A 23,809-nucleotide genomic window follows, 5' to 3' on the forward strand; every position below is an offset into this window, starting at 1 on the left:
TACTGGAAAGATGACTGGAATTGGGAGCAAAGGGCGAGGCAATGTGGAAATTTACTGCAATGAAAACTCAATGGAATAATCATTTTTTAAGAAAGCCTAATTTCAGAGGAATTAGAATACAAGACAATATGCTTCTCACAATAGATGAAATATAGTAATTCCCCAAAGCAGAAACCTAAAAGATAATTTTGTATTAGCGAACAGGTATTTGTTAAAAGATAAAGGCAAGGAAAATGTGGATGAAATGTTATTTTTCTCATCAAAATGATAAACCATGGAACATACTATTTAGCATTGACAAAAATACTAAAATGTACACATTAATACTTTATAATAACAAATAAAAATTAATATTACTAAAGTGTATCTTGAAAAGAACCCAAGTATCTAGACAATCTTTACTAAGAATTTCTATCCCAGGAATCTCACTCACTCCATACATAGACTCCAAAAATTTATGAACAAGAACATAACATGATTACAATAACATGCAAACTGTACAATGTAAAGTTGTCATTACACATGTAAGTAAACTGACAATCATAGACATATTAGCAAATTACAAAGATATTAATTTACTAACATGTAGAAAACCCCTTTAATATAATAGTAAATTTCAAGACCAGATCACAATCCCAGAGAACCTAGACAACAATGAGGACCCTAAGAGAGACATACATAGATCTAATCTACATGGGAAGTAGAAAAAGTCAAGATCTCCTGAGTAAATTGGGAGCATGGGGACCTTGGGAGAGGATTAAAGTGGAGGGGAGAGGTAGGGAGGAAAGCATAGAAAAATTAGAGCTCAATAAAAAATAGTCAATTTCAAAGAGAGAAAACAAAATTCTACATAAGATACAAAATTGAATTCAAGAAAAATTGTATACGACCGAGAAGGAGAGGGGATCTCAGTAAATGGGCAACATTAGCAATAAATGGAATTTTTCCTTCCTGTAGTCTTTCCTATTACTACAAAAGAGTTTACACTGACCATGTTTACCTTTTACAATTTCACTTACTCAAAACAAGCTCCACTAAGATTAAAATTGCAATAAAAGTGTGAGGTTATGTGTGCACTCAGAAAGACTAGCAGGTGCTTGCTTATCTTGCAGCTACAGATGATTATCACGAATGGCTATTTCCCTTGGAGATGCTAGAAGGGATCTAGGTCATATACATTTCCATATTTGCAACACTAGACCTTAACTGTATCTGCTATTAGTTATGACACAGTGTCAGAGGGTATTAAGGTTAGAGGTAGCACTTCTAATCCAAGATGAAGTAGCATAGTTGAGGTTGCAAAATTAACATGACAAGCCTAGAGTTTGAATTCCTATCTATCTATCTATCTATCTATCTATCTATCTATCTATCTATCTATCTACCTACCTACCTACATGCCTTCCTATCTTTATCTCTCTCTGCCCATTAATTTTCCTTGTACTACTTGCCTCTCAGAAGTGGATACTTCATAGCCTTCCCAAGAGCACAGTTCCATTCTGTCCATTGCTAAGAGGAAGCAAATATGATTGCCTTGGAAACAATATGGCCACATCTGGAAGAAACTCACAAATAAAGGCAACAGACACTAAGCTCCCTGATAAGGTAGACTTGAACATAGGCTCTGCTACAGCTGCTGTTCCCTACTCTTGAAGCCCTCGTGCTGTGTGTCATCTGTGGTAATTGAGATAATAGGGCAATGTCATTTACCTACCTGGCAAGGTAAGGCGACTTGTGGAACTAGTGCTTGGAGCAGGTGAGCCATGAGAACGTTTCTTTGTACCTGTAAAGAAGGCAGGTAAGATAAGGAAAGTATAAGTGTGGGTCAGCTGGGACGGGGCAGTGTTTATTCTATGGCACAGAGAAGTTAGAAGTTCAGATTGTGCCTTTGTGGAATGATACTCCGTACCTCTGGGTAGCAGCTTGGCATGATGGATGCAAATGCTCTCGAGCAGACCACCTCAGTAGTAGTAGGGAGTCTTCCTAAATGTGTTGTTTCCACAGATTCCAATTTCCGTGTTCTAAAGTGGAGCCTATTTTTAAGCTATTTTTATTTTTATAACCCCAAGGTAGTTATAATATGCCTGTAGGGTAATAATCACCAGTTGGGAAATGGAAAGTTTAGGATTCAGAACTGTGGAATCCGGGGTTTTGAACGTGTTTTAGCTGTATCTTTTCCCTGCTATCAGATCTTAAGATGTGAATGGGATCTGTCTGAGTCTCAGATCTTCACCTGGAAATGAGTAAAGTGACACGATATCCAAGTGTTCTGGCAAGTCAAAGTGTGTACTCAGAGACTGTGGCTCAACACTTAGGCTACAATAGTGGGGTTCTGAAGCACCCAGAAGATGGTGACTAACTCTCATCAGGGATTTGGTTATCTTTCTTCATATAAACAGTTGAGTGTGCAGTGAAGAGATGAAGAGGCAGCCTCCAGGATGAGGTGGGAAAAAAAGAGCAACCGAACGGATAAAACAAAAGGAGACAGAACTGTTCACAAAAGAAGACATTTCTCACATGCATACATCTTACACATGTACATGTACATATAAATTTACACACCTATATGTGCACGTATATTATATAATTATAAATGTTATTTGCTCAGATTTTTAGTTACTTTATTTTGTCATCCATATTGAGGAGAAGGAGACATAAAAGCCCAAAGCCTGCAGCAACCTATATGATAATCCCTTCAATGGGTTGATAGAAGTGGAAAGAGAATTATACAATGTTTCACTGAGTAACTCATGCTGGTTTTGACCTCAGTATTTTTTCCTAGTCTCCTGTGTACTGTTATAAGCATGTGACATTTTGTAAGACCAGAAAAAAATTAAGTGTATATACATAAGTCAATGTTATCATTTGATGAGTTCTTGCAATTGTCCAATATCTTAGCTACTTTTCTATTTCTGTAACAGAACACCATGACTAAGGCAAATTATAGAAGAATGCATTTCATTTGGCTTATAGTTTCATAGCATTAGAGTCCATAATGGTGGAGCAAAAGCATAGAAGTGGGAAGAGTTGAGAGTTCACATCTTGATTCACAAGTAGGAGGCAGAGAGAACACTGGGAAGGCATAGGTCTTTAAAACCTCAATATTGCCTTACTGGGCCCTCCGCCTAGCCCCAGAAGACTTCTACCATGCAGGCCCAGACCACACAAACCAGAACACATGAGTGACCTGTCTGCCAGTGTAACTGTATCCTTCCCTGTATCTAGCCCCTCCCCCATCCCTTTCCCAGGCCCACACCATCAGAGTTACTCCCTGACCCTGATGCAGCTGTGCCCTGCCCCTAACTCCAGAGGATTTCTGCCACTGAGGTACAGACTGCCCCAGTCACAACCTGTGAGTGGCCCTCCTGTCCTGTGGCCTGGCCTCTCCCATCCCAGCACCAACACCACTGCTGAGGCCTGCTCTAAACTCCAGAGGAATCCCACTGCTCTAATGCAGCTCTTACCAGTGGACAAGCAGATGAGTGACCCATCTGACAGCTGGACTGCGGCCACCTTGGGTTATGCTCCCCTAAGAATCATACTACTGCCCAATCTCTCCCATTTCATCATCTTTTCTGTGGCCAGCCCTTAGGCCTAGACACAGTCCACATCATTTGGAGAATAGGTGTCACATGCCCACATACATTCCAGACAAGTTAGAAGAATCTCTGCTTGAGGCAAGGATGGTCCCCTAGGCTTTATTGGAGGTAAGGCCATATTTAGAGACCCAAGAAGACTTTGGCTTTACCAAAGACCAAAATGAATCAAGGGATCCAAGGTTCTCAAAACTTCCGTAGAAACACCCGACTGGACCTGAAGGCTGACCAGTAACTAGAACTTACCAACAACAAAATAATAGGTCTTTAATATCTCTCAATATCAATGGACTCAATTCACAAATAAAAGGAAACAAACTACCAAAAGAGATTTTTAAAAAATGAACCATCTTTCTGCTGAATACAAGAAACACAAATCAACTTCAAAGACAGACATTGCCTCAAAGTAAAGGGCTGGAAAATATTTTCCAATCAAACAGACCTAAAAAGCAAGCTGGTGTAGTTATCCCAATATCTAACAAAATAGAGTTCAAGTCAGAATTAATCAAAAGACATGGAGAATGACATTTCACACTCATTAAAGGACAAATCCCCCAAGATGAGGTATCAATCTGAACATCTATGCTTCAAGTAAAAGGACATCAACATTTGTAAGCTTAAATTACATATTGAAGCATACACTATGAGTGGGAAACTTCAACACTCCACTTTTACCAATAGGAAGATCATTCAGACAGAAACTAAACAAAGAAATAACAGAACTAACAGATGAAATGACTCAAATGGACATAAAAGATATCGTCATTTCACACAAACACAAAAGACTATGCCTTCTCTGCACCTCATGGAACCTTCCCCAAAGGTCATGTACTTGAGCACAAAGTGAGTCTTAACATATATAAAAAATGGAATAACCCTGTGTATCTTATCAGATCATCAGGGATTAAAGTTAAAGATCAGCAACAGCACAAACTATAGAAAGCCTCCGAACTAAAAGAAACTGAACAATCCCTGGGTCAAGAAAAACTAAAGATAGAAATGAAAGACTTCCTAAAATTCAATGAAAGTGAATGCACAGCATATTGAAACTTATGGGACACAATGAAAGCTGCAATAAGAGGAAAATTCATAGCACTGAGTGCCTACACAAAGAGCTTTAGAAAATCTCATACTAGTGACTTAATGGAGCACCTGAAAGCTCTAGAACAAAAAGAAGTAAACACCCCAAAAGGAGTAGACACAGGAAATAATCAAACTGAGGGCTGAAATCAATAAAATAGAAACAAAGAAAACAGTGAAGTAAAGGGCTGGTTATTTGAGAAAATCAACAAGATGGACAAACCCTTATCCAAACTAATAGGCAGAGAGAGAATATCCAAATTAACAAAATCAGAAATGAAAAGGGGGATATAACAACAGACACTGAGGAAAACCAGACAGTAATTAGGTCATATTTAAAAAAACCTGTACTCTGCAAAATTGGGAAATCTAAAAAAAAAAATGAAAAAAATTATTGATAGATACCACATACAAAAATTAAATAAAGACTAGGTAAACAATTTAGATAGACCTATAACCCCTGAGGGGAAAAAAACACAATCATTCAAAGTCTTCCAACAACAACAAAACCCAGAGTCAGATGGTTTCAGTGCAGAATTCTAAGTGGACTTTCAAAGAAGAGCTACTACCAGTATTCCTGAAATTATTCCACAAAACAGAAACTGAAGGGACACTGCCAAATTCTTTTATGAGGCCACAGTTACCCTGACACCCACACCATACAAAGATGCAACAAAAAAGAGAATTACACACTAATTTCTCTCATGAACATTGATTCAAAAATACTCAGTAAAACACTGGCAAACCAAATCCAAGAATACATCAAAAAGATCATTCACCAAGATCAAGTGGGCTCCATCTCAGAGATATGGAGATCAACAAACAAAAATCTGTCAGTGTAATCCACCACATAAACAAACAGAAAAAAAAATACCACACGATCATCTTATTAAATGCTGAAAAAGCCTTTGACAAAATCCAACATCCCTTCATAATAAAAGTTTTGAAGAAACCAGGAATACAAAGAATATATCTAAATATAATAAAAAAATATGCAGCAAGTCAATAGCCAACATCAACTTAAATGGAGAGAAACTAAAAGCAATTTCACTAATGTAAGGAACAAGATAAGGCTGACTACTCTTTCCATATCTATTAACAATAGCACTTGAAGTTCTAGCTAGAGCAGTAAGACAGCAAAAGGAGATCAAGGAATACAGATTGGAAAGGAAGCAGTCAATGTACTGCTCTTCACAGAAGATAGGATAGTATACAAAAGTGACTTCAAAAATTCAAACCAAGGAACTCCAACAGCTGAGAAACACCTTTAGCAAAGTTGCTGGATGCAAGATTTAGTAAAAGAAATATCAGTAGTCCTTTTATATACAAATGATAAAAGGGCTGAAAAAGAAACTAACTTATCACTAAACACCCAAGTGAAAGACTTTTATGACAAGAACTTCAAGTTTTGGAAGAAAGAAATTGGAGAAGACATCAGAAGAAAGGAACCTTCTCCCTTGCTCATAAATTGGTAGGATTAACAAAGCAAAAATGGCCATCCTACCAAATCCCCATCAAAATTCCAACACAATTTTTTACAGACCTTGAAAGAATAATACACAACTTCATATGGAAAACAAAACAAAACAAAACAAAAACAACCCCCATGATAGCTAAAACAATTCTGTAGAATAATTGAACTGCTGGAGGTGTCACCATCCCTGATTTCAAGTTCCACTACAAAGCTATAATAACTTAAAAAAAACAGCATACTATTGGTATAAAAAACAGACAGGTGGATCAATGCAATCAAATCAAAGACCCACACATAAATCCACACACCTATGGACACCTGTTTTTTTTTTCTAAAGAAGCCAAAATTATACAATGAAGGAAAGAAAGCATCTTCAACAAATTGACCTGGAATAACTGGATGTTGATATGTAGAAGGATTCAAATAACACCTGGAGTAGATGGGAGAGTTGGCCCTGTGGTTATAAGAATGGGAGAGCTGTCCCTCATCTCCACCAGCTAGGACACATGCAAGAGCAGACCCCTCACCTTGCCTAGGCAACACAATGGAGCCAACCCCGTTGCCACAGGTATGCATGAACCAGCCCCAAAGTAATGAACAAGGAAGAGCTGTCCCTATCACCCATCTTGTCCTATGGCAGCATGGGTGAGGGAGAGTTGCCCCCATCCTCCACCCCTATCAAGGCCTGAGACAGGTGTGAGAACAGGTTCTGAGGTCACAAGAACAGGAGTGCTGTCCTGTTGCCCACCAGCTGTAACACTCGGGAGAGAAGGCCCTGCACCTCACCTAAGTAATTCAATAGAACCAGCCTTGTTGGCAGAGGTGTGAGTAAGCCAACTCCAAAGTTGCAAGCATTGGAGAGCTGACCCCACTAGTCTTCTGTCATGTGGTGGTGTGGGAGGGTGAAGATGCCCCCCTTATCTCTGCCTTACTGCCTGCAACAGGTGAGAGAGCTGGCCCTGCCCCTCTCCAGCTGCAGCACTGGGGAAAGGAGTCCTATACCTATCCTGGGCAACACGATAGAGTTGGTCCTAATGGTGTAGGTGTGAGAGAACCACCCCTGAGGATGTGAAAACAGGAGAAATGGACCCACCCCTGGCTCATTGCTGCAGAGCTGAATTAGCTAGGGCAATGCTGGAGAGCTCACCCTGGTGGCGAGGATAGGAAAGGACAGGCAGGCAGACCAACCCTACAGCTGCCCAGAACTAGGGTTATGACTTGGCCGACCTCAACATCCACCCCACCTATGATCTGCTGGAGCATATGAAGGGACCTGATGTGCAGACTTGAAACTGAAGGATCTCCACAACATAGGCAACAAGAGAATATCCAAGAGGAGCCCTAATGAGGACCCAGCATTAATAGTGTAGCAGAAACAGAGACCTAGAACCAGACTAATGACTCTTTGCAATAAATTCTTGCAATTAAAGATATGTGAACAAAGGGGTTTCCTGCATAACTTACTGTGTCACACTACAGCTTCTGTGACAAGATTTTAAACTTTTATCTCACTCTTTTCCCTGTTTTGTTTCTCTCAAATTTTGTTTCATTTTAGGGGGAGTGCAGGGGCAGAGGGTGGGTGTGAATGGATGGGGAAATGAATAGAATCAAGATACATGATTTAAAAGATACAAAGAAAAAATAAAAAGAAAGAAAATAGAAGAATGCAAATAGCTCCATATCTATTACCCTGCACAAAAGTTAAGACCAAATGGACAAAAGAATTCAATATGATTCCAGTTACACTGAATCTGATAGTAGAGAAAGTGGGGAATAGCTTTGAATACTTTGGCAAAGGAGACAACTTCTGAACAAAACACTAGCAGCACAGACACTAAGATCAACAATTAATGCATGGGACCTCGTAAAACTAAAAAGCTTCTGTCAGGCAAAGAGCACTTTCAATAGGACAAAATGGCAGCCTGCAAAATAGAAAAAGATCTTCACCAAGTCCACATCCAACAGAGGGACAGTCTCTAAAATATACATATATATATATATATATATATATATATATATATATATCAAGAAACTAGATATCAAGAAACCAAACAATCCAATGTCGTGATACTTCATTTGTATTTTAGTAAATAAAGCTTGCCTGAAGTTCAGAGAATAAAACAGCTTCACTGAACAGTCTTACAGACCAGGCAATGGTGACACACAACTTTAATCTCAGTAGCCACACTAGTTGCCATAGAAACCTGGTGATAGTGGTGTATGCCTTTAATCCCAGCACTATAGAGGAATATAAGACTTGAGGAGACAGCTCTCATACACAGTCTCATTCAGAGATTTCTGGAAGCAGAATCACCAATTTGAACCATTTTGGTAAGAGCCAGTGGCTAGCTGCTTTGCTTTTCTGACCTTCAGGTTGAACCCAAGTTTCTGTCTCTGTGTTTTTAATCATGCTACAATTCAACTTTTAACATGTGGTACTGACCTAAACAGAGAATTCTCAACATAGTAATATCAAATGGCAGAAAAACACTTAAAGAAATGTACATCATTCTTAGCAGTCAGGGGAAGGCAAATTAAAATGACTCTGAGATACCATCTCACACCAATCAGAATGACTAATATCAAGAACACCAATGATAACGTCTGCTGGAGAAGATATGCAAACTTGTACAGGCACTTTGGAAATAAATATGGCAGTTTATCAGAAAACTGGGAATTAATCTACCCCCAAGACCATGCTATACCAATCTTGGGCATGTTCCCAAAGCATGATCAATCATACCACAAGGACACTTGCTCAACTATGTTCATAGAAGCTTTATTTATAATAGTCAGAACCTGAAAACAATGTAGATACCCTTCAACCAAAGAATGGATAAATAAAATATGGTACATTTACACAATGGAGTATTACTCAGCTATTAAAAACAATGACATTCAGAAATTCAAAGGCAAACAGATGGGACTAGAAAAAAATCATACTGAGTGAGGTAACTCAGACCCAGAAACATAAACTAGGTATGTACTCAATCTTAAGTGGATATTAGCTCTATAGTAAATTATAACCATGCTACAATCCACAGACCCAGAGAAGCTAGTTAACAAGGGTGGCCCAAGGGAAATACATGGATCTCCCTGAGAAGGGGAAATAGAAGAGATGTTCTGGGTGAACTGGGGGTGAGTGGGAATGGGAACTTTATGGATTGGGTTGGAGGTAAGTAGAGGAGGAAGAGTACTGAAATAGATAACTGGAAAGGGGGAACATTTCAGGGTCAGGTAGAAATCTGATGCCAGGGAAACTCCCAAGTCCCTACATCTTCAAGGATCACCCCAGCTAAGTATTCTAGCAGTAGTGGATGGGTAACATTGTCTGGCCATCTCCTGTGATCAGATTGGAGACTACCCCAACTGTCATCAGAAAGGTATCATCCAGTAACTTATAGAAACAGATGCAGAGACCCACAGTCAAACTCAGGAAATCTTGCTGAATAAAGTAAGGAAAGAGTGTAGGAGCCAAAGTGGTCAAGGATATCACAAGAAAACCCACAGAAACAACTAACCTGGCTTGTAGGAACTCACAGAGTCTGAACCAGCAAACAGGAGACTTGAATGTGACTGACCTAGGCCCTCTACATGTATGTGACAGTTTTGTAGCATGCTATACTTGTGGGACTCCTAATAATGGGAGCAGAGACTGTCTCTAATGCTTTGGCTTGCTCTTCAGAACCGATTCTCCATACTGGATTAGCTTGCTCAGCCTTAATGCTTAGTCTTAACTGTAACTTGCTATCCCAAGCTTTGTTGATACCCATGGAAGACCTGCCCCTTTCTGAACAGAAACATATGAAGAATGGGTTGAGGTGGACTGGATGGGATGGAAAGGAGGTAAGGGGAGGGAATGGAAGAATTTTATTTGTAGTAAAATATAAAATAATAGAGATGGGTTAATTTTAGATGTAAGAGCTACCTAGCAATATGCTTAAATAATTGGCCAAGCAGGGTTTTAAATAATATAGTTTTTGTGTGATTATTTCAGGACTAAGTGGCTGGGAACCAACAAGAAGCCTCTCTCCCTCCAACAAATCGGCACGTACGTAGCCAACCAAAATCCATGCAAAACCTGAGAAAGCTTGAAAAGGAATCCTAGACACAAAAGAACAGATTTAAGCATGGTTTGGTAGCAGCATTTTCCTGGCTAGGCTCCTTTGCTAGAAGTACTCAGAGGAATGGCTCCTTTAAGAGAGGTTTTCTTGGTGCCACAGTAGCCGAAAAAAAAAAAAAGCTGCAGTTTTAAAATGCTGGCTTTCTGGGCCATGCTGCCTGCATCACCTCTGGCTCTTTCAGGAGGTCGAGCATTTAAATGGGTTTGTGGACAGCATTCTGCAAGTTACTTGGTAGCAGCATGGGTCAATCAGAGTTGCAATGGTGAGGATGGCTGCCACCTGGCAGTCTCAAGCAATAAATGGATTTCCACCATGTTGGACTGTGCAGAACAACCAGGTAGAGTCATATATATCCTAGTAATGATGCAGCTTAAGTTTTAAGAAGTGCTTAGCATTTTAAGAAGTGCTCCTGGACAGTAAAGAATTACAGATACACAATAGGACAGATTCAGACATAAAAGACATTTAAATGGGTCACAGTGTTGGATAAATATATGTAGGCTTGGGAGAGAGAAGAAATAGAGAGTCATAAAAGGAAATAAATTGTTTATTAAAAAATAAAACAAAGTCTTTAAAGAGACAGAGAAAGACAGTCATAGAATAAAGGAGTAAAGATAATAGAATAAATATTAAAAAGTAATGAGTAAGAAAAGCCATATAAAGATGCAATATACAAATAGTGTCTGGATTATGAATCTAATTGTGATTTCTTTTAATTTTTTGACTGTGAAGGAACTAAGTACAGAGAGACATTTTATTTTATGGGCTGCTAAGATAAACCACACATATATTTTAAAGGTATCTTGATTTCAAAATATGGATCTAAGGATATGCTGCTTTGGAAAAGAGGTTCTTCTTTTGTTTCCACAGAGGATGAGAATCTGTGGATTGCTTCCAGACTAATATGGCTTGATAGACCATGAACCCCTGAAAGGTTGCTATGAACACCTCCCAAAAATTACTTCACCCAGTTGCTGACTGAGATGAACCTAGCACACAGGATACACCATGAAAGACCTGATTAACAGTGACCCCAATCAGCAGAAAGTAGTCTAGAGAATTAAGCCCATATTCCCAAATATTGTTTACAAATATTTCTTTACATTTAAAGGGAATATTCTTTAGAGATTTGTATTTGTATGGATATTGCTCTATTAATACAAGTTTTGTTGAATTTTGTTATATGTATATTTCTGCTCTTGATTAAGGTATTGTGTTTGTACAGCTCATTTAAAAATGTAATGCATAATTAAGAAATATAGGTTAATAAGTCATCTATAATAGTCAAGCTTGTAGTCATGTTAGTTAGGTTTTCTAGATATACAGAGATATATTTCAGTTAAATAGGTATTCTTCAAATCTTTCACAGACCTTCAGAATATGGCATTTAAAATGTTTAAATTATTAACTCAATACTTTTCATGACAATGAGACACATCTGCTCCTGGCAGCACCAATTACTTCAAGAGGAAGATGGGCATTGAAGATGCTCCTTATGGAGTCTGTTAGTCATTTGGGCAAGAAACTGCTCTTGCCTGGACTGTTTGATGAAATTCTCTATGAAATGGACAAGCAGGACCCACAGAAAAATAACTTCTGAACTTGTCTAAAGGTGAAATGATCCTTCAGGGTTCCTGCTTCATGAAAGAGTCTGCCACACATTCTACAGGACACAGAAGAAAGTGACTGACAAACTGCCAATATAGGCAGAAATATCTTTGAAATTTCCTGCTTCATGGACAAGTCTGCTGGATACTATGGGCCTGTAGGTTGAAGATGGATGTTCCAACAGTACAGAAGAATTTTGGGTGACTGTCCAGGCAGTGAGATGTCTCTGTCAATTCTAGAGTTTTGGAAGTTGCTTACAATGGACTTTCAGTCTACATAGGTAATATTATATCCCGGAGTCTTTGGTGGAGTTGAAGAATTGATAGTTATAGTTTTCCTTAGTCATAATTTTAAAAAAGTAGGTATAAATATTGTAACTATAATTCTTACTTGATGTTTTGTTATATGTAATTTTACTATGTTGAAGATAAAGCCTTCCTTTTCATTTAAACAGAAAAGGGGAGGTAATGTGGGATTCCCCTCTGTATCTTGTGAATATCGTTGGTTAATAAAGGAACTGCTTTGGCCTACAGCAGAGCTATAGGGGAACAGAGATAGGCAGGGAAAACTAAACTGAATTCTGGGAGAAAGGAGGCAGTGGCAGAGAAAAACCATGTAACCCTGACAGATAGCAGAACCTTGCGGACCAAGAGCCTCATGGTATAATATAAAACAATAGAGATAGGTTAATTCTAGATGTAAGAGTTAGCTAGCAATACACTTAAGAAGTTATCCAAGCAGTGTCTTAAGTAATATAGTTTCTGTGTGATTATTTTAGGGCTAAGTGGCCGGGAACCAACAAGTGGCCTCTCTCCCTCCAACAGCAGATCTCATTATAGACAGTTGTGAGCCATCATGTGGTTGCTAGAAATTGAACTGAGGACCTCTGGAAGAGCAACCAGTGCTCTTAACCTCTGAGCCATCTCTCCAGCCCCTCATTTTTTTCCTCTTGCTAATGCCATTTCAGTTTTAACTAGAACTCGATCATCTTGATGGAGAATCTCATGGGAAATTCCCAACTCTACTCTGGAAACCCATGGTCAAAATGCTGTAACTTCCCTTAGCGTCTATTAAACTGTCTGCTGTGTAAACCTCCCCCTTCAACCAACCACTTTTCATAGCTTTTATTTTTCTTCTTGCTTACACAAACCTCCCCCTGAAGCTGCAGATTTAGACACCAGTATGAGGTTTTGTCTTTAAAAAACCCCTGCTTTAAATGCTTGGGAATGCCGTTAGGTTCCTAGAGCCTAAGTATAATCCCAACTGGTTGGAATAAAAACTTTCAGTTGGCTCTAACTGTGTCTGAGTGGTTATCTCTTGTGAGATCTCCATAAAACAGGTAGGTCACTGTTATAGTTTGCACAGGTCATATCTGGGTGAGATTAATAATTACTTTTCTCCTCCAGCAGCGTGTATGGTACCTTCCATCACTATGAAAGACATTCAGTAAAGGTGAAGCTTCTAGTTGATTATCAGCTCAATTTCTCCATGCTCTATGACATAAGTATGTGGTGTCTTCAGCAATAGGATCTTACCTTTAGGTTGTGGAGGGTAGCCAAAAGTTTTGACAATAACCCATTATTTTTGGAGGGGTCTATAAGATCCTTTAAGCCAACAATTCAAATGATATAATCCATTCACAGTATTAGTGGTTTTATTTGGTAGCATATGATGGGTATTTTCTCATCCATTACATGGTGAGGTGGGACAGCCCCAGACTGTGGCTCATTTAGCCCAGTCCTGGGCATCTCACTAGACTCTGCCTAGTGGCAGCAGCTGGAGAAACCATGATCTGCAAACTTGTTCATTTCATTGTTCAGGTACCTTCCTTCTGAAGGGCCTGACCATCTATCATGGCTTCTCAGAGGCTACCTATCTCCTGTGAAAGTCACTGGCAGCTCTAGACAAGCAGCAAATATCCACAGACATGGCCAGAAATGCTGTGTAATCCTTGCCCCAGGGCAGCAAACCCTAGATATGGTTCAGCAGGAACCCTCACATCCACAGTGACAATAACTGACCCTAAACAGCAGGGAGAGGAAGTTGAGGGCCATGACCCAACCATATAAGAGGACTGACTGCATTTTTTTTTTGAATGTGTAAGACTTTGGGACTTTGGATTTGGAAAGCAGTTAAATGCTATAAGTATGACTTAATGGACCCTCCTAGTAGAAGCTTGGAAGACAGTAGTGTTGAGAGCAGGAAGTCCCTTGCATGGAGGCTCAGAGAGGCCATTGCCTGAAGCGTGAAAGTGAAGCCTTGACTGTATTGGAGACCCCAAAATGTTGAAAATGCCAGAGCTGGGGGTTGTCTGCTGAGAGCTTCAGAAAGAAAATGGAAAGCAGTCCAAGAAAGAGAATTGTGTTGTTGTCAGCAGAGCTGGAAGGAGCAGGAGATCTAAGTGCTTGTATCTGAGACTCTGGACTTTAGACTTTTAAACAGTCTGGAGACCATGTAATACTGGAGACTTTTGAAGTTGAACTAAAAGCATTTTGTTTTCTGATATGGCTACAAGCCTATGGGGGCCAAGGAACAAATGAAATATTACAGTTTAAATGGGAATAATCCCACAGGCTCATATATTTGAAGGGTTGAGTCCCTATTGTCACTGCAGTTTTTTCAATCTTGGTGAGACTTACGATCATAATGCTATATCTAAAAATTTGAGCCCTTGTGGCAGTTTTAATATAACTGGGCCTCATAATCTCATAGGGAGTGGCACTTATTAGGAGGTGGGGCTTTGTTGGAGTGGGTATGGCCATATTGGAGAAAGTGTGTCACTATGGGGGAGGACTTTGAGGTCTCTTCTCACGCTTCACTCAGTGTGCCAATGAGTCAGTCCTGTTGCCTCTGAGGCAAGATGTAGGACTCTCAGCTTCAGCATCACATCTGCCTGCAGCTGCCATGCTCCCTATCCTGAAAATAATGGACTGAACCTCTGAAACTATAAGCAAGCCACCTCAGTTAAATGTTTTTATTTATAAGAGTTGCCATGGTCATGGTGTCTCTTCACAGCAATAGAAACCCTAACTAACACAGCCTTTTAAGCAGGAATGCAAATTTGGTGGGCTGAGCCGGGCCCGGCTCTTTGAGAATGAATACTCAAGAAAGAAACCATTTTGAGCTGTCAGGGAGAGCCATCTTTCTCCTGAACCACTGATGGGCTTTGACCTCACAGATGATATGGATTTTTAAGTGATTTCTGCCCATATATATTCAGGTTTCCAAGAAACTCAGATAGAGTTTACAACTTATAGCTGAGAACTGGGGAGGCTATGCAATCACTCATAAAGAAAATGCCATGGTTTATTAGGCTATTAGTTTTACTTTATGCCTCCACTTTTCTTCTGATTTTTCTTTTTTTCTCCCCTCTAGTATTCTCATGCATATATGTTCATTGTGCAAGCCCACATGTAAACATGGAGGCCAGAACAGCCTTGGGTGTTAGTCCTCGGTCACTGTTTGCTTTGGCTTTAGAACAGAGTGTCTCAGTGGTCTGGAATTCATTGGGTAGGCATGGTGGTTTGAATGATAACAGCTCCCCATGGTTTCTCATGTTTGAATGTTTGGTCTCTTTGTTAGCTGAACTGCTTGGGAAGGATTAAGAGCTGTGGCCTTGTTGGAGTAGGTATGGCCTTGTTATAGGAAGTGTATCACTAAAGGTGAGGTTTGAGGTTTCAAAAGCAGGTGTCTGTATCTCTCAGGATATAGAAGTTTCAGCTATTGCTCCAGTGGCACACCAGTCTGCTTCCTGACATGATGGTCATGTACTCGACTACCCTCAGGAATCATAAGAACCAAATTAAATGCTTTCTTTTATAAGCATTTCTTTGGTCATGGTGTATCTTCATGCCAATAGAAGACTCAGACAGAAAAAAAAAGACTCAGACAGCAGGCTAGGCTGACTGGCCAGCAAGTCCCAGAGTTCCACCTATCTTCACCTCTCAAGTCCTGGGGTTAAAAGCATGAACCATACCATTTAGCTTTTCTTTAACATGGGTTTTGGAAATCAAATTCATGCCATTATGCTTTCAGGGTGAGCATTGTCCATCCGGTCCATCCATCTTCTCATCCTTTACTCTGCATTTTTAAAGAGTGCATTCGATTTCTAAAACTTTAGAATTCTCAGCTATTTCATAAGTGGTTAAAAAATACCAAAGAATAAGTAAGCATACTGACACAAACTTTTTTTCATTTTCTCCAACTATTATGCTTTAAAAATATCAATTTCAGGATACAATTTTGATGGTCATGTAAGAGTGTTTTGTAGACACTGAGGTGTAGTAGTGTTCATTACTGTTTGGTTTTTATGCTAAAGGAATCTTGTGTGTGTATGCAATAATGCAATGCACAAATGCAATAGAAATGCGTCATCTTTGGGAAGTGCAAACTTAAAAGGCCAAGAATTAAACTGCCCTTGATCTACAGTGAATGTTTAGAGCGTAAACAATATAATCAGTCAGCTCAGGCCAGAAACGTCACCGGGGCAGCTTATGTGACAGGTGTCTTTTGACAAACAAACAGCTTTTAGATATTTCAAATTAATGTTCTTGGCTAGTTCAGCCAAAAGGCAATGATTCCAATTATTCAGGAGACTGGAAAGGGGACAGAGATGGAAGTGACAGCCAAGGCTGCCACCCACAAGGTGAACACACACACACACACACACACACACACACACACACACACACACATAAGACAGGACAGCCTGAGGCTAGTGAGAAACCCATGTGATTTGTAACTGAACTCAAACAACTCATATCCTTTCCCCAAAATAGTGTAGCATGGCCACGCACAGGCCTTCTGTGAAAAGAATGATTTAAGAACCCTCTGAGTCCAAATACCATCATTATAAACAGTCTGATAATAGCAGCATTGTTATAAACACAACCAGACCCCAGAACACAGTGTGAGTATAGGAAGGTCAGGGTGGGAAAGGATGTTGACATAGTGGACATTTTAAATCAATTTATTTTAGCATGTTATAAATGCCTGCCATTTATCACAGTCATAACTTTCTGGTTAGTCTTGCTAAGTATATCTGCTGACATCTCTGTGTCCCATTTGTCCTATGGTAGTGGGCTGTTCTCTCAGAACAAATGATCACTTGTGCCATTTTATGTCCTAACAGAAAGGGCATAAGGCTCTCCTTCTAGTTGAGGAATCACTGAGAGTCTGGAAGATCTCAAAGCGAGCTTCCCAAAGGGTTTTCCTCTAGGTGGATAGTCCCAGAGCTCAAACCTGCAGGGCTAAGTGTACCTTTCCCACGGCACAGCCTCAGTTTTGTTTGTTCTGCTGAGACTTGACTGTCTGCTCATCACAAAGAACCAAAAACAAGAGCTCTTTACACATCAGCATTTTATGTTGTTGAAATATAAGCTTTTTAACACTTGAATGTGCTCTAGCATTAGACATGCCCACAATATTTACAATCTTTGACCTATAACTGAACATCTAGCAATTTGTTCACGGGAGATACTCTAAAGTGAGACAAAACCTGATGCACAAACACTCATTTTTGCTATTTAAAATTAAGATGCTAAAATAAAAACATCTAGCTTCATTGATCAATAGCAGAGGTGGTTAATAAACTTCACTAGAACTATAAGACAAAATGTTGTATTGTGCTTGCACCAAAATTACATTAATGAGGAGATTTAAGAAACAGGAATTGCTTACAAGCTAATATTAAATGAATGAGCCATAATGACGACTTAAGTACACTGTATGGCTTTAACTGTGTAAGCATGCACAAAGACCTTAAGGAAACACAGGGAAATACCAACAGTGACTGATTGTGGGATGGGGTAGTTCAAGAGACTTTCAGTTCTTATAAATGACCTAGTAACATCAATTTTATTATAAAGCAACCAAATCCCACAGGGCAGAGGCACACTGTTCAAGGCTGTAATGTACAATGCAGGTAGTAATACAGAGATTACTGTGCAAGAACAATATGCAGAACCACACTGAGTAGCAATTGTGTGGTACACTTCATCACCACAAGGGGGTGACTCTTAGTGACCGCTTTGAAGTTAGCAGCTGGGTACAGATCTTATGACAGTAAATGGCTTCTGTCCTCAAAGGCAAAGACAATGACTAGGCTGATGCTAGTCTATTCTGAAGGGCAGGAAAACATTTCCAAGAACGGAAAAAGTAAAATAGTTTAGAACTTGAAAGCTGACATCCAGGGATATAATATCATTGTCCTCAGTGAAAAAATAACTTGGAAGCTGGGTCAGCTCCAAGAACAGCAAACTGAGCTTCTGATAATCCATTTAACACAACCTTCAGCTCACAAAGACTACACGAACATGGCAGGCATGCTCTGTGAATACAGCTCTGTGCAGTAAAGGCAGTTGCTCCTTGGACATTGCCCAGGATTCAAGAGAACACAAGTGATGGAGAGGGTGGAGTAGGTTCTGGCAGCCCCAGATTTGGCATAAAATGTGGACCACAACAAGCAACAATGGCAAGAAAAACACAGCCTTTTCATGTTTTCAAATTCCAATTAAGAGGTTAACTCATGTTTTTATTTGACAATTAGAGGAATATACAATTATTTATTTATTACTAGATGCAAGGGGGGGAATTGAACATAAAGGATTATCAGGCTCTTTTGTGCAGTAAAGAGCGACAATAAACAGACTTTTAATTATTTTGAACAGCAGTTTGGCACTCTTGGTTTTACACAAATCCCATGCTTTGTCTGCATTTGGAGGTGTGACGTTACAGTGTGTGAGCAACTTTGAGCATGAAACAGCAGCACCATAGGGAACAGAATGCTCTTCCTCAGAGTGGAGGGGGATCCCCTTGCCCTGTGATACACAAATGCAAGCTTAAATCAGCATTATGCCTGCCTGAGATCCATTCACGCCTGGGAAGTCCATGATATTATGCCACAAAGTAAAGACAGGCCGTTCTTTACCTCCCTTCTAGGGAAGGTATCTGCAGTACACAACCATAAGTTTCTTAATTTTCTCCAACAGCTATGCATGAGGCATGATCTGGGAAGAACATCTGGAAGACTGATGCCTACCTTCTTCAGAGCTCTGCTCAGTGTTCTTGATACTGTTCTAAACACTTCCCATAAGTCTGGCTGTCTGAATCCGAACAGTAGCAAAGTCTAAGGCTTAGGGTCTCCACCCTTCATTCCCACACATCCAGGACCAGGACCGCTCCCTACAAGGAATCAGTCTACAGACTCAGGGTAAGAATCTAACATGCAGAGGAGAAGAACTCTGTGACAGAAAAAAAAAATGTCTTACACTCAAGGAAGACAATGGCATTATATTAACCTAGAAGTGATTCACTTTGCTTTGGATAATTCTCCCTTCCTCCCACCCCCACTTAGAGTTTCTTTTCCTTGATTCTCTTCACCAACCTACCCCTTCCTCCCCACACACCTACCTCTGCCTTGCTTTTAACACTTAATACTTTGTCATTCCCATTACACTGGAAAATGTGCCCACCCTTATTTGGTGTTTCTGTGTGCTCAAATGATATTGCAAGTCGAATGGCTTATATCAACTAAAGAGACGTGGGAAATGTCGGAAAATGAGAGACAAGAAAGGAACCACACAAGGAAGGGCCTGAAACAGGGAGAGGACATTTAAAAAATGCTGCAAGGCTGTCGCAGTACAGGAAGCACTAGAGCTGAGAAAACCCTAACCAAGGTCTACAAAGGAAAATAGTAAAAATATCTGAAAATCTTACAGCATATAAAATTGTATAAAATAAGCCGGGCGGTGGTGGCGCACACCTTTAATCCCAGCACTCGGGAGGCAGAGGCAGGCAGATCTCTGTGAGTTCAAGACCAGCCTGGTCTACAGAGCTAGTTCCAGGACAGGCTCCAAAGCCACAGAGAAACCCTGTCTCGAAAAAACAAACAAACAAACAAATTGTATAAAATATCATACAAGCAAGGAAAAACAAAAAGAAATGTAATTCTCTACAGTCTGTTTCTAGAATCCATCACTGGATGATATGTATGGCTATATAGGCTCACTCTAAAGCTACACGCATTAACATGGGATTGCTTTTAGGCCAGCGCACATATCACATCTATACCTATTTGAAGAGAAGGATAGTAGTCTACAAAGCCGCATCCCTAGTGTAGAGCACACAAGAGGAACAAAGTTAAGCAGAGTTGTGCTTCGTGAGCACCTGTTTAAAAGCCATTCCAGTCACAGGACTCCACAGTGAGCTTGCCTGTGAGTGCTCGTGCAAGCGCAGACATAGTGAACTTGCCTGTGAGTGTGCGTGTAAGCACAGCCATCAGCTCCTGGGAGGGATGCATGTCTCAGAGGCAACGGCTGAAGCTGACCACTCCAGAAAAGATGCCCCTTAGTGACACTGACTGTGGACTGTTACAGCCAACAATCACCCAGAAGATAGAGGAATTTCCAGGACTACTGGGCAAGTGTGCCTTGGGCCAGCTGAAAGGTCCCACCATTCCCACTGCTTCTGGCTCTGCAATGGCCACTTAGTTTGGGAACAAGTGTATCAAGGAAGCCTGCCACTGCCGGTGTTAACCTGTTTCACTTGAACAAAAGCCAGGACTAATGGTAATTCATCTCTAATATGTGTGCCAATATTTTAGTTGAAAATGGGAAGGAGGGATGATATAAGAACATAATTTGGACTTAATCCTTAAAGATGACCATGAACTTCTCTGTCCAGGTTCTCTGCTTCACCGCACCGTTGCTCATGGTGAAAGCAAGCAACCCCTATGGGAAACAGTTCTTGCTCATCACTGACTACCTCCTGGAGATCACCTTCGCACTCAAGTGTCCAATGAGAACCTCCCATTTTCTTACCTCCCTAGACTCACAGTTGTCAACAATTCAGCACAATCTGCAGATGGCCCTGATTACATCTGGACTCCAGTGCCACCTCTGTGCCCACCGGTGTCCCTGCTTGGACCCAGCATAAGGAGTCTCCTGGTTTCACAGGAGCATTGTTGTTTTCATGACTGGCTTCTCACTATGCTCGCGTGCTCAGTGATAATGGGCCTTTAATCACAGATTGCTGCTGATGAATTACACGTATAATTTCCCATTTGTTCAAGAATAAGAACCAATAGAACATCATTAGTGAAACATTATGCTCTGTAACACTCGGCTTTGCTGAAGCTCGGCGCTGTGCCCACCATGCTGGCAGAGTAGACTGTGCAGTGGTTTCTCATGATGGAGGAAGAGTGTTTTCTATTGGCTCCAAGGAAGTCCAAGTTTCAGCCTAGGTTCTAAGCAGAGTCATGGCTGTTTCAGGTAGCTCTGTGCCATCATCCTTCTTGCCTCATAATTCTCTGAAGAACTTCATTTCATTGATCTGATTCTTTTTGTTCTTTCTCAAATTTAAAGGTCACAGAAACTATTTTCCATCTATTTTTGTGCACTCGTTGGCTTTAACAATTTCCCCAAATAGCCTGATGTTTCCCCTCTTTTGTGATAAGCCATTGGTGCTTATATATTAGAGTATGTCTGCCTTTACCCAGAATGCACGTCTCCTAAATATAGCCATGTGGATGGTGAAGATGTTGCATATGTGTTGAAGGAAATTTGAACTTTGCATTGAAAGGGATGGTATGATCCCAACTGACAGTTCTGCTCAGTCTTCCTGAGTGTTGGCTGGGTACCAGGCACTGTAATAGACCAGGACTGTAAGTCTTGCAGTGTTGGGGGCATCTCAAAGTTAGAAGAAAGTATCTGACTGGGAGAAAAGGTACTCCCCCAATCTTCTTTATTTGGAAAATTATGCTACACTCAGACTTCCACTTCTGGAATCTTCTCTGTCTCATTATGAGAAAGGATTTTCTGCTTTTTATCTATTGGTTTCCTCGCATTCAATGGGAGAACATTATAAAATGTTTTTCATTATCAAAACCTCTACTCAGACATTAACAAAAACCAGAATAAAATACACATTATCCCTATATCCTTCCAGCCATCTACCTACCCCATCTATCTGTCTATCTAAGGAAAAGTGATCTATGAGATAAAAGGGAGTTCTGGTCCCAACTTGTACAGTGTAGAGCACAAGATAGTCTCCCTCTCCCCTCTGCGTTCTCTCTCTCTTTCTCTCTCTCTCTCCCCCCCTTCCCTCCCTCCCTCCCTCCCTCCCTCCCTCCCTCCCTCCCTCTGTCATTCCAAGATAACAGTGCCCTTTCCTTCTCATTTTTACACTTTCTAAAGCCATGGCTGGAGGTGGAACTCCATCTGAGCTTCTGCAAATGAGATGAATCCCTAACACCAGGTTGTCTTTGTCTTTGGTGCTTAGCGTGACTTTAATGGTTAAGGGTATTAGTGTGTAGACTCCTGTCAGATGTTTTTCATAGCTTTTAAAAACTCCAAGAACAAAATGGTCAGTGGAAGAAAGTCCATTGATGGTTTAGAAATGCATCTTCTAATTGTTGCCATAAGCTATTAGGGCTCACAGACTAGAAAAGACAGCTATAGATAAGAAATAAAATACTGAATTCTGTACGCATCAGTAACTCTGGCCCAAGATCAGCCCACAGTGACACAGCTTGGATATAGGCTCATTGGGTAATGTGAAGATGCAGCTCAGGAGCTGGCTCCAGCTATCATGTTTCACCCAGGAATGTGAAAGGCTCATGGCTTGTCTAATATTAATGAGCATGAGGCCATTGCTGTGTCCACAGTGTTACATTGTAACTCGGTGTGCAAGGCTGTGGTGTGTGCATGAGCCAGAGCCAGAAGAGTGACGAGGACAGAGGGACACCGCTGGTGGAATGTTGATGCTAAGCTCAGAAGAAGCCATTTCAAGAAAAGTAAACCCCACAGAAAACATGCCACAACCTTGGAAATCGTGTTTCTTCCCGTGAATACTGACCTGGAATAATTATTCTCGTGTGTTATCAGGTCTAAGATCGGTTCAGAGCACAGTAACATGTTTTGCATGCTTTTAACAAATGACTCTGTGTTTTTATTCGATGTGTCTTAAGACGAGAAATTAAAAAGTTTGGGACTACATTAGCCGAGCTTTTGTGCCTCCTGAGTGTTCTAAGCAAACTGTAATGGCATGAAGTTCTCCTCCCCTTCATTTACAACTGATTAATGACTAACAGCAAATTTTAAACTATCTTCACTGGCTCTAGAAAAAAATGGCTATATTCCTATTTCTTTTTCATATATTGTGTAGTGTTGTTTTCTAGATTATAAAATGAAGCAGTAGGCATTCTATATCAACTGCCCAAATGCTTCACATACAAAAATACAGAGTAAATGTGAGGTAAAAGGCCAGTGTCCAAGGACATAAACCGGCATATACTTGATTGCATTTAACTGACATACAGAATCATTCTACCTCCAAGAAGACAGTTTGCAAGCCGATGACCCCTGGGCAGCATACAGCTCATAAGCACATTTTGTTTGACCGGTGCAGTGTAAGCATCTGAGTTAGATGCCAATGTGTAAAACCTTTTTACAAATTCCGGGTACCTACATAGCACAAATATAGCCCATGATACTGGACCACTGCCTTCTTACAACAGCACCAGCCCTCACCTCTGCTCTTCCCAGCATCACCAATCCCTGACCACTCTCAGTCATTCCCCAGGATTCTCGCTCTTCCTGACTGTCTCCCTGGTAGCAACGCCCATCAAACTGACCCGTATTACAATAATTAGATATGACATGGCTTGTTCTAGTCAGACACTTGACCCTTTATGTTCCCAACTCATTTAAGTCTGAGTTTCGTGATTTACTGTTAGGAAAGCAGGCAGAACAATGGAAAAGGGTTGGTGATATGATGAGGCCAAATGTACACCCAACAGAGAAAAGTTGTGTGAATCTCAGGTACTGTGTTCCAGGCAACAACTTTCTTCATATGTTCCTGCTGAAGCCCTTTTCTGTGAGCCTCTTGGTCACTGTCTTCCTTAACTGATGAAGAAATACCACTTACTT

General features: G+C 40.4%; 1 protein-coding gene across 5 annotated transcripts in view; it reads right to left on the reverse strand.

The window, feature by feature from the left end:
• Positions 1–23,809, reverse strand: part of Pde1c (phosphodiesterase 1C) — a 433,383-nt gene that overhangs the window by 14,639 nt on the left and 394,935 nt on the right. For 3 of the 5 annotated variants that reach the window (XM_050155519.1, XM_050155515.1, XM_050155520.1), the window contains one exon: positions 1,715–1,783. The exons of the other annotated variants lie outside the window; for them this stretch is intronic. In XM_050155519.1, the coding sequence (XP_050011476.1) occupies positions 1,715–1,783 (69 nt within the window). The remainder of the gene's footprint in view (positions 1–1,714; positions 1,784–23,809) is intronic. 5 annotated transcript variants of the gene reach the window in all.

This window comes from Alexandromys fortis, unplaced genomic scaffold (genome assembly GCF_014885135.2).
Source record: "Alexandromys fortis isolate MF-2015 unplaced genomic scaffold, M_Fortis_MF-2015_v1.1 scaffold_93, whole genome shotgun sequence".
NCBI classification, from domain to species: Eukaryota; Metazoa; Chordata; class Mammalia; order Rodentia; family Cricetidae; genus Alexandromys; species Alexandromys fortis.